The following is a 12,592-nucleotide window of genomic DNA, read 5'->3' on the forward strand; positions in this document are numbered from 1 at the left end:
GGTCCTCTCAGGTTGGATAGAGATCATTGGCAGACGGCTATCAGGTCTCTCCAGTGATGTCCAGTTGGATTCAAGTCTGATCGCTGGCTTAGCCACACCAGGACATTCACAGAGTTGTCCCTCTGTTACTTTTATTTTGACTTTGCTTTGTAATTAGGGTCCTTGTCTGGTTGGAAGGTGAACCTTCATCCCGCTCTGAGATCCAGAGAGCTCCATAGCACTTCCATTAGGCATATCTTTGTACTTTGCTTTGTTTATCTTTCCCCCTACTATGTATAGTCTGGCAGCCCCTGGCACTGAACAACAACCCCACACAGCAGGATGCTGCCATCACCGTGCTTCACCATTGAATTGGTATTGCACAGGTGATGAGTGGTGCCTGGCTTCTTCTAGACATGACACTGATCTTTGTTTCATTAGACCAGAGAATCTTTCTTTCTCACAGTCTGAGAGTCCTTTGGGCGCTTTTTTGCAAACTCCTGGTGGACTTTCATAGATAGTGTGGGGTCTCCTCAGTCTGTCAGTGGAGCAGGACGGTGACAGCAGTCTGTCACTGAAGCTGCTCCTCTGTCTGGAGATGATCCTGTACAGTGGATGCAGTGGATTCTCCATGATTGACAGGAGCCTGCTCAGCGCCCGTCACTCTGCCACAGATGTCAAACTGTCTAGTTTCATTCCTACAATAGAGCCTGCCTTCCTCACCAGTTTTTCCAGGTGTGAGGTGTCCTTCTTCTTTATGCTGCCTCCCCAGTACACCACCGTGTAGAAGAGGGCGCTCACCACAACTGTCTGATACAACATCTGCAGCATCTTATTGCAGATGTTGAAGGATGCCAGCCTTCTAAGGAAGTATAGTCGGCTCTGACCTTTCTTGCACAGAGCACCAGTATTGGCAGTCCAGTCCAATTTATCATCCAGCTGCACTCCCTGGTATTTATACGTCTGCACTGTCTGCACACAGTCACCTCCGATGATCACGGGGTCCATGAGGGGCTTGGGCCTCCTAAAATCCACCACCAGCTCCTTGGTTTTGCTGGTGTTCAGGTGTAAGTGGTTTGAGTCGCACCATTTAACAAAGTCCTTGATTAGGTTCCTATACTCCTCCTCCTGCCCACTCCTGATGCACCCCACGATAGCAGTGTCATCAGTGTACTTCTGCACGTGGCAGGACTCCGAGTTGTATTGGAAGTCCGATGTATGTTGGCTGAACAGGACCGGAGAAAGTCCAGTCCCCTGCGGCGCTCCTGTGTTGCTGACCACAATGTCAGACCTGCAGTTCCCGAGACGCACATACTGAGGTCTGTCTGTAAGATAGTCTATGATCCATGCCACCAGGTGTGAATCTACTCCCATCTCTGCCAGCTTGTCCCTAAGGAGCAGAGGTTGGATGGTGTTGAAGGCACTAGCACTGTGAGCACTGTGGAGCTCAGTCAGAGTGATCATTGGCTTCTTGATCACCACTCTTACTGTGGCCCTTTTCCCTTGATTGCTCAGTTTGGTTGTTTTTTTTTTATAATTCTAAAATCATGTTTTTGCTTTGTCGTTTTGGAGTATTAAGTTTTGCCTCATGAGAGAAACAATGAATTGAAATCATTTTAGCCTAAGGCTACAGCATAAGAAAATATGAAAAATGTGAAAGATTCTGGATACTCTGTGAATCCACTGCAAATGAAAACTGATGTTAAGTATCAAAACTCAAACCAGACAAGTGACAAATAATGTTGGCAGGAGGCGGTCAGAAGGGTCCAGACTGGTATAGCACAGTAGTGTTTATTTGCCCTATACGCCCCACCCCTTAGACACGGGTTCAAGACATGTTAGAATGACCCCAGGGGCAGCAGGTGTTTTGCTTTGTATATAACTGGCTCTTTTTCTAATAAATCCACCCATTTGTTTGTGCTTTTTGGTCCTGATTTATATGATCATAGTGAATCTTTTATCTACTCTCTATATATAAAATCCTAAGGCCTAAAAGTGCAACGCTTCCATGTGACGTTTTTATGTCACTTTTTTGTCACGCTTTAAATTGGACTTATTTTAAAACCTACATATATATGTTTGGTATCATTCTTTTCAGAATTTATCGAACTTTTATGTGATGTTGTTAGATTTTCAGATTTTTATTACGTTTTTAAATTATAAACTAAAAAACATCAAGAACTCACGTCCCGCGAGACGAGACTTTGTCTCAAGAGATTTAACCACACCCAGGGCTGGAAATAAAAGACAAAGAGTAGGACAGCTGCTGTACAGGCTTTTAAATGTTCAAAGCGCCGCACGAGATGCAGATCACATGGCACGGCAGCAGCAACAGCAGCAAAGCAGCTGATCGAGTAAAGAGGAGGTAAAAAAAAAAAAGATTTGTTTGCCATTGTATCACCGTTTAAGAGGGGGTTTTGGAGGAGTGACCGCGTCTCCTTGAGGTGCATTCAGTCCTCCTCTTCAGAGACTCAAAGTTCAAAGTAACGCAGGCCGGGGAGGGTTGGTGAGCGAAGCGAAGCGAGGTACTGTATATTTATCTGATACTGTACATTTATCCAAGGTGACTTACAAGTCATTATAGAGTGTACATGTTTACACACTTTTTACAGTTGGAGTACAGGCAGGGTGGGTAACTCCAACCGAGTCCCAGAACGAGACCTTAGAAACTCCTAACTGGTTAAGTGTGAGGGAGTGAGCCCTTTGATTGGCCGCTGCTGAAATAAACTCTGAAACCCTCAACCCTAAACTCCAAAAGAAACACTGATGGCTTTACAAAATGCTAAGTGGCATTGTAAAGCAGGAAATGCCATATCAAATAAAAATGTCCTCCACTTTATGTTCTCATAAATCACCTTATGATAGTCTTTACAATGCTAAGCACTTAACAAAACAAGCATTGATTTTTCATTCTTAACCTCCTTTTTAAATCATCTTGTACCTTTGCTCAATATGAACAATGTTACATCGCAACGACAATATTTATTTTTATAGCATGACTAGCTCAAAGTGCTTTACAGTAATAATATTACAAAAAAGAGTAAAAACTAATTAATAAACGCAGAGCTTTTTTTGAAATGCCTTTTCTGTCACCATGAAACGTTCTATATAAATAAAAAGAAGGACTGTTGTTTTGAGACTTTTAGTAAGAGTGGTTTCTGAAAGGCTCCACATCTAAAATAAAAAACCACAATAAGCATAAGCTACCCTAATTCAGAGTGTTTATAAGAAATATAATGATTTAGTTCATTAGGGGCGGCACGGTGGCGCAGTGGTAGCGCTGCTGCCTCGCAGTTAGGAGACCCGGGTTCGATTCCTGGGTCCTCCCTGCGTGGAGTTTGCATGTTCTCCCCGTGTCTGCGTGGGTTTCCTCCCGCAGTCCAAAGACATGCAGGTTAGGTGGATTGGCGATTCTAAATTGGCCCTAGTGTGGGCTTGGTGTGTTTGTGTGTGTCCTGCGGTGGGTTGGCACCCTGCCCAGGATTGGTTCCTGCCTTGTGCCCTGTGTTGGCTGGGATTGGCTCCAGCAGACCCCTGTGACCCTGTATTTGGATTCAGTGGGTTAGAAAATGGATGGATGGATGGATAGTTCATTAGGTAGAAGTACAGTACATAATAAACCAGAATAGTTACATCAGATATTTGAAATATTAAAATGTGTTTCAGTTTAAAGTTTAAAGTCTAAATTAGGGTCCTCAATTACGGTCCTGGTGGGCCGCAGTGGCTGCAGGTTTTTGTTCCAACCCAATTGCTTAGTAAGACACACTTATTGCTCGAGAAACACTTCTGCTTCACTTTAGTGGTCTCACTCATTAAGATTTTGAGCCCATATTGCTTATTTTTGTCTTAAACAGCTGTATTCTCGGATTTTAATTGCACCTTATTACCAATAACATGTGTGGTAAGCCAGCCGCGGACACAGACAGACAGACAACATAGTGCTCTTGCACCAAACACCTTCATATCAGTTCTTTTCTCTCCTATCTGGATTTCTCCTTCCGCCTTTCCACCTCTCCTTCTGAGTGTTGCCTTCTTCCTGCTGACTCAGCTCCTGGAGTTATGACTGTTGGCTCCTTTTATAGCCCACCTTGACCTACTTCCGGCTGCACTTCCGGGTGTGGCTGTGTTCCCGCCTAGATGGGCTTGTTAGGCCGTGCAGCTCTCCCTGGCCATGGAGCCCAACAGGAATGAGCTCCAGAATGAGCAAAATATTGGCCCCGATGCAGCCCAGGGGGGCATAGCGTGCATCCGAAAGCTGCTCCCCTTGGATCCAGTGTCAAAGGGGCATTCCGAGCGGGCATGGGTCCCGGCCATCTGCCACACATGCAAATGACTAAAGAGAGCAGCATTTCTCCATTTAGCTTGTTACCATTTACACCTCTGTGTGTACTTTTCTATACTATTGGGTTTAATGAAATACTTGGAAGGAAAGTGAAGAGAAAAAAGTGAAGGACTGAGAATTACTCGTCCATTTTAGCCTTCAAATCATTTGGATGAGATCCTTAGAAAGGGGAAGAAAATCTCGGATATGAGCATTACCTGACATAGCAGAGTTAAAGCACTAACAGGCCATAAAGTTAAATTGTTGGCAAGAATTGCTTTCTTATTAAGCAACCGGGTTAGAACAAAAACCTGCAGCCACTGCGGCCCTCCAAGACTGTGATTGAGGAGCCCTGGTTTAAATAGTCTCAACTGTAATAGAAATGTCTCATTTTCACCCTCTAACAACAACAACATTTATTTATACAGCACATTTTCATACAAAAAAGTAGCTCAAAGTGCTTTACATAATGAAGAAAAATAAAAGACAAAATAAGAAATTAAAATAAGACAACATTAGTTAACATAGAAAAAGAGTAATAATAGGTCCATAGAGAAGCTAGATCAATGTTAAAGGATGAAAAATCAAAAAGGACATCATATTCATCGTCACTGACCTTGAAATAGTCGAGAATGATACCTCATATGCTTATGTTTGACATTTGTCATTTTTAACCTTCTGGGAGTAGCTCCTTGAGGGCTTGGCCCTCTGGTAAAGAATCAAATGTCAAGAATATGATCAGATTCGTTATCACCAAACCTTGAAGGAGCATCAAACAAGACCCCCCACGTCTATATTTTTCTGAATGACTACCTTTGACCCCCTAGTATTCCATTAGGGGGTGATCCCCTGTGCTCGGCTGATGTGGCAGGTACAACTTCAATTCCTTCTGATAATTTTTGCTAAGCACACCTATTGCTTTGCTCTTATTATAAGAATGTCATTTCATGCACGGAATAAGGTCCAAAATATTCTTAAAAAGATGATGGTTTTTGATTCTAGAGTTCCAGAAACAGGAGGTAACCCCAAAAAGCTTGATGTCATACCTAATTAGAATTTAAAACATGTCAAATAATATCTCATATGTAAAGGTTTTCTCATACTTTTGAGTCAGGAGGAGCCAGATAAAATAAACTGAAGTGACTGCAAAGCATTCATAAGTAATTCAGTATTGAACACAATTCTCAATGCTTTATGGAATGAAAAATATTATCAACCAGGAGTATGTCCTCCTCCACCTTTTGAATATTGTTTCTCATATTGAGAATTATGGTGACTGTTACCCGATCTTGGCACCAGTGGGCACACTGCCAGCCCATAACCAGGCACAAGTTTACAAACATCTGTTGACCTCAGAAATACCCTCGTGAGTAATTATTGTCAGCTGAAATGCTATGCAGGCAAGTCCAGTGATTGGTCAGCACAGGTCATGTGATATCCTGTGACTTGGTGTATGTGATGAAAACAAGAGGCTTCAGTAAATGCAGCAGGTGACATACGACCCACCTGGCCCGGGGCCTTTGAGCCTGTGCTCCGTCACGGGTTGGCGTCTTTAAGTGTAGAGCGTGAGACTGCCAGCTTTCACAGGCATTGGACGTTTCCCCCAAGGGCTATTTAAGCTAAAACTAGCAGAACAAGCTTATGATATGGCCATCTGTAAATCTTCCAAAGTAAATAAATCAGATTTGCACAATTTGAATCCTGCGGCATTTACCAAACTTGGACATGTTTTTGCTCCAGTCTTCTAACTGCTAACCCATTTATTTCCTATTCTTAAGACTCAGCCATTATCCTGGAGAAGCTGAAAAATGAATGAAAGAGCCTCAGCAGGCATGTGACTTTATCACTGTTGTGCCATCTGTTACCTATTTGTGTTTAAATTTATGATTTTCCTGTTTAAGATAACTGGCAAATGGAGTCTACCCTGCCGTTAAGAAGACGTCCTGAGTGGGATGCCATTCTACCACAGGGCACACAGTTAAGCTAATAGGGATTTTTAGATGCCGATTTTGTATATGTTCCCTGTTCTTTTTTGTGGGCAGTCCAAAGATGTGCCATCAGTTTGATTCACAACTCCTCCTGTACCTTCTGAGTTAATTATTGATTATTTATTAACAATTATTTTCTAACCTAATCAAATCATTTTACATAGACAGTGGGAAGCCACTTGAACCACCACAAATGTGTAGCATCCACCTGGATGATGCTACGGTAGCCATTCTTACACTGCTATGGTCAATGCACATTAGCTAATAGGTGGTGAGAGGATGAGAGAGGTAGCTTGCCAATAAGCAACAGGGCATGATAAGAGGGGCAGAATGATCCGGTAGTGGTTGGCAATTTAGCCAGAACATAAGGATAATGATGCCCAGGGATATTTTCTGAGCATAGAGAGTCAGGATGTCGATTTTAGATCTTATCAGAAGGGTGGTAGCAGTTATTACAGCAGTGCACAATGTTCACCTGGTTGAAGTCACCAGCATTCTAGCATCAGAAGGATTCATCATTAGAGTGTTGGTAACAAAGCAAATAACTTTAACTTTAAATATTAATAAGGATGATGTAACTTATCTTCCTAAGCAGTAATGTGGATAAATTCTGTCAGTTTTTCAGTATCTGGATTACACTTTTTAGTTCAAATTATAATATTTTCCCTTTTTATCATTGCTCATTCACACAGATGTCTAGTCCCCTTCTTGCGTTTTCCACTCTTTCTGATTTGATCAGGTGAAACCCAGCCCGCATTAAAATGGCATCTGAAATAGGCCAGTTTGCCTCATTATTTGTGGTACCCAAAATGCCACAGTACCCGAACTATTAATGATCGTTAGGTTATCTTTGTTTCTTTCTGCTAATCAAATTGAAACCACTCTGTTTTAGTTTGTGCTGAATGTAGTTTGTGTGTTTATTTATATTGTAACAAAGATAGCCAAGAGACACCAAATGCTTGGGGCAGCCACCCGTATAATATGCCCTGGCTGCAAATGGGTATTATTTTTGAGTTGTCTTCACATTGAAGTCCAAAACCGAACTGACTTGAGTGGGAAAATATGGTGGCGTTAAAGGCAGTGACAGGAAGTGACGCCATCTGGGCCGGAACTGGAAGTGATGTCATCAGTGGCGCGGGACATAGTGGGATTTCCCGTGGATGGTCTGAAGAGGATTGAGACAGAAAGTTAGTGCAGCTCGCCACCCGCTGGTCTGGCGTGATACTACTATTATTGACGTCCTCTAGGTGCCTCCCAATCACACGTGTGTGACAAAGTATGTAAATACTGTGTGGTTTAGCAGTTCATTGTTACTACATTTTAGATATAAATGAGTGAGTTTACATGCCCATTATTCAAAGAAATGTAGTTTCTAAAATGCAATTTAAACCTTTATTCTGCGTAGAGAAAGCAAAAAATTGGTGTCTGAGGAACCAGGATAACACACTTTGATTTCTGTGTTAGTGACTCGGTTATTTGGCCATGTAAACTCTTAACCGGGTTACAGTTAAGGATTTTGCGGTCTGCAGGTGTTAGTTGCACTCTATTAGCGGCTCTCGGGTAGAAAATGGTGGAAGTACCCACAAAGATCAATTTCCTGAGGCAAATGCTTGGTTAACAGCATTATTTCTTCTTCTGGTTGAAATAATCAGTCTCAGTAATTCAGAAGTCGCTAAATTTATGTTGATGAACTGAATATACAGAGCTACGCTCAGCAGCACAATATCAGCAGCAGTAGGTTTAATGCTTTAAAAGTAATGTGTTAAGTAGTCCAGTTACTTTTAAAGTAAGTTATTATTATGTTAGGCACTGGGAGTACCGGTATGCTGATTCTTTACAGAGCTCAATCGAAGAGTGTGCTGCATGCAATCCAATAAAAGAAACATATCAGTGAAGTGTCAGTTTAGTTTTCATCATAGATACGATGGATGTTCAAAACGTTTCCGCACTTGTTTTTAATTCTGTTTATTAAAAATTTTAAAAACAAGTGACATTGCTTTTCTATATAGTCACCTTCCTTTGCGATGCAATTTTCCCAGCATTGTACCAACTTTTTAATACCCAATTACTACTCCTCCCGCCTTCACCATTCCCAATGAAAATACGAAAGTGCGGAAACTTTTTGAACATCCCTCGTATATAAAAAGTAACCACGGAAGAGACAGCAGTCCATCTCAGGGCCTACTTAAACTGTCAAGTCTCACATAGACCTACCGTATATACTCACGTACACGTTGGGTCTTGAAACCCGAAAAATTGGATCATAAAATCAGACCCCGACTTATACGCCCGTTCAAAAATGCGACACTTGCCTCCTCCAATCTCACTTTCTCAGTTTCTCGGACACATTGAATTTTGTTGCAGCAGCGCAGTTACCAATTTCTTTCACTACTTCAACAACTTTTAAATTAAAACCAGCTTCATATTTTTCTCTGATCGAACGCTCCATCGTAGATAAGGGATGCTCTTATGATAAAGGTGTATGAGGGTGTGAGATACAAAAAACACAAATCAGTGCAAACATCTCTTCGGAATAGTTTGAGTATTACTGTGTGGTCACATAGGCACAATAGAGAGACAGAGAGAGGGGTTAGGAGCCCACGCTGATACAGCGCATTGTCGCACCCACATAGAAAAAAGAGGCCGTGTGCTCTGTGGTTATTCTCTCAGGTGGGCATCAGCATATCATAATCTCTTGAATCAATAGCGTGAGTTTTCTGCATTCGACTTATATGACCGATATTATAAAATACCAGAAATGATACGATAAAATCAAGAAACTTAAATGTGAGTATATACAGTGTAAAAGACCGATGAGAAGACAACAAAAAGGTTTGGGGTTTTCCAGCCCCGTATATTGTCTACAATCCACAATATATATTCAAAAAGAAGGTCAAAACATAAACAAAAACTGTTCATATGCGCGACGCCGTATCATGGCGTCGGCGGCCATTTTATTAGGGAGGAGCCGGAAGTGGAGGGATGCTGGGAAGGACCGTGAGGGAGGATGGGATTGATGACGTCAGGACAAGATGGCGGAGGAAGGGCGGAAGTACCGTACTGCGGTCAAAACCCGGCTTATGGTGGCGGAGGGTCCTTTTTCCTATGAGGAAGCAGAGGGAGAAAGTTAGTACCCCGCCATTTCCTTGCCGGCGAATGTGTTCCCAGGTGCGTTCAAATCCGTCCGCGGCCTCCTACTCGCGCGTGCGTGACAACAGTAATGAAGAGTCACGAATTAAGTAAAACACAGGTCTTTGGGCTATGAAATGAACAGAAGAACAAAGTCAAATAGTCAGTCATGTTGACTCTGGGTAAAAAAGAAAAACACCATGAGGACAACAATCAAAAACCAAAACACGAACCATAAATCAAAATCTACCCAGTCTTTCATTTCAGCACACACCACAGTCTTTGGCAAAGTATTCATAATCTCAGATGTTGTTTAACATGTGGCACCAGCTATTAAAGCGTCATGTGAGTGAGGTCACGATGTGTAACTTCCACAAATCGTGCCCCATGGAAGGGGACAACGCATCTTGGTGTAGTGATGGTCTCCACAACGTATCACAACCCTGGCAGGTTAGGTAAATCTGTCGGGCGGACACTGTGTGTCAATAGGATTAAATGTCTTCTTCTTTAACTAGGTAGAAGCTTTTCTTGTGCTTTTGGTAATGGAAGACTGTGTGACACCAGGCTGGCCATTGGTCTTGTTGGCCATGTGACAGTCTTCCCACAGATTTGTTATTATTATTTTTTTTTTTTAACTCATTTCACTCCTGTATGCTCCCCTCATATTTGTTTAAGTTATTTAATCATTATATTCATTTTCCATCTTTATGTTCATGTTTTATTTTTCAGACACCACTCATTGAAAGCCGTGCCACATTGCCTCCCACTAAACCTGTTACTCAGGTAGAAATGCTGCAGAAAATCCCTTTTCATTTTGACCCCATTACCCCATCCTTTTTTTTTTTGTTTTTTGTTTAAGTTAAGGGAGCTTGGAGCCTCCCAAAATTTACCTTGCCTTTTTTTCCATTTTCTCCTGACAGGTCCCATCTGAGAAGATCTTGAGAGCAGGAAAGACCTTAAGGAACGCCATCCTGTCCAGAGCTCCACACATGATACGAGACAGGAAATACCATCTGAAGACGTACCGGTGAGCCCTCAGCCAGTTCTGGAGCCTGAAGGATCAGTTGTGGGGTTCACGTTTTCCCATGTGTTAGGTCACATTGCTACAGCTAGCTGTCTCACAAACATTTGATTATCAGACTTTTGATCTTAGCAATCCTTAGCCGCTGTTTGTTGGCCTCTGGCCATTCCATCACCTATAAATCATCAAATCTGATTTAAAAAATTATCACACTACAAGAATCAGGAATTGACAGCCTGTGGTGGAGATGGGTGCTGTGCTGGGCTACACATAGGGGCAAGGAAATCCTGCAGTTCCATAGGAGTGGATCGTCACTACTGTTGTAAGTTATACTTTTGGTTTAGACAAACATGGAGGAAAATTGCAAAAATTGGTGCTGGCTAAGAAACAAATTGAGTTTCGCTTTCAGTGAAATTCCTGCCATTGACACAGAAGAAAGCTGTTTATTTCCTGTCTGCAACCAACTATACAATAACTTCACATTTGTTTGCCTGTCATTTAGTATTTAACATCCTTAGGGTTAGACCCGAGCGTCTCTCAAGCTGTAAAAACATTGCTAAAAGCGTTAGTCCTGAGCGTCACTCAGGCAATGGTATAGACATGTCTCGTGTAAGCGTTAGACCCAAGGAGTACTCGGGCTGTAAAAGTGCCAATGGCCTAGTGCTGAGCATTGCTCGGGAAATGATATAGTTGTGTCTTGTGTCTATGACAGGCTTGAGTGTTACCCAGGAAACGGTGCAGATGCATCTTCTCCTAGCTTCATAATGGCGTCTCGTAAGAAACGTTTTTCAGCAGCCCAGGTGTTGCATGTTCTTGACAGTGATATGAGCAGTAATGATGAAGTGACTCTGTCTTCAGGCAGTGAAACTGAAACGGACAGTGAAATTGAAAGTGATTGTGATGATTCTGAAAGTGACGCTCGTGGCGATCGCACATGTGCAGTATGCTGCTCAAAAGCTGATCAGTCTGGAAAGAAAATCTGCAAGAAATCAGGCTACTACTGTCCTGACTGTGACTCTAGATTATGTATTTCACTGTGCTCCAAAATATACCACACAAACAACACATTTTCACAGTATATACAGTGTAAGTGAATAGACGCTTGGTGGCACTATTGCCCACCTTTTCCCCAACAGTCAGACGCTCTGGACACGCTTTAGAAGCGCCAAGAAGTAGTTTAATTGTCTTCTTCTTTTCTAACCTTGGCTCCAAAACTCTACACCCACAATAAACACAATAAATAAACACAATGATCACAATAATCTCTCCTCCACACCTCCCAGCATGCTCTGTCACACTCCTCCCAACTCCGGCTCGCTTGCTGGGTCTCCAACAGTTCGTTCTATAGTCCTTGACCCGGAACTGCTTCCTTCCTTCTGTCCTCGTGACTTCCCAGCACTTCCGGGTCAGATGGAGAACTTGAGTTTTCTTGTCAGCCCACAAGTACTTCTGGGTTTCTGCCCACGTGATCCACTAGTACTTGTAGGTGAGCCCTTAGACTCCCACTATCTTCCCACAGCGTCCCCTGGTGGCACCCACGGTACCCAGCAGGGCTGTGTTTCTGAACTCCATGTCCCATAGTGCCCTGTGGGAACCTGGGACACCACTGCAGTCCAGGGGAGCTGCCATCTAGCATCTTGGGGGAGGCAGTGCCCTAGAAAAGCTGCCAGGCATCCCGGTCCGTCTCTTACAACGGTATTAGCATTATTTTATTATTAGTATTATTCATTATTATTAATTGTATCATTATTATACTTTCTACACTTCTAACTTTGTACTTTTAGTGTTTTGCACATTTTACAGTAGAAAGATCAACTTTAATAAATATATAATTTTTCCAATCAAAAAATGCAATGCTTTTTATATATTTTTACAAGAAAAAATGTAATGCGAAGGAGGTTAAATCAAGATCTCTTCTAAAAGAAACCACCAGACTCTTTTCGTGTCATGTGTAGGCATTTTGTTGAGCTGTTCTGGCAGTACAATCCCAGACTCTGTCAATTATGACGATTGCAGTCCTGAAGATGAGAGGAGTACACTGCAAGAAAGGGCACTTGTTAGGTAACTGTAGGGCGAGGGACGCAGCTTGTGTAGTATCATTTGAGAAAACATAGTAATGTACACACTGACACATTTTGATGTCTCTTTGTGTGG

At 42.3% G+C, this 12,592-nt stretch overlaps 1 protein-coding gene across 1 annotated transcript in view; it reads left to right on the forward strand.

Annotated features, from left to right (window-relative positions):
* The window catches only part of rapgef4a (Rap guanine nucleotide exchange factor 4a), a 322,559-nt gene that overhangs the window by 236,576 nt on the left and 73,391 nt on the right, over positions 1-12,592 (forward strand). Inside the window, exons 6-7 of the mRNA XM_039755097.1 lie at positions 9,977-10,200; positions 10,338-10,444. Coding sequence (XP_039611031.1) covers positions 9,977-10,200; positions 10,338-10,444 — 331 coding nt within the window. The remainder of the gene's footprint in view (positions 1-9,976; positions 10,201-10,337; positions 10,445-12,592) is intronic.

Source organism: Polypterus senegalus, chromosome 6, assembly GCF_016835505.1.
Source record: "Polypterus senegalus isolate Bchr_013 chromosome 6, ASM1683550v1, whole genome shotgun sequence".
NCBI lineage: Eukaryota > Metazoa > Chordata > Cladistia > Polypteriformes > Polypteridae > Polypterus > Polypterus senegalus.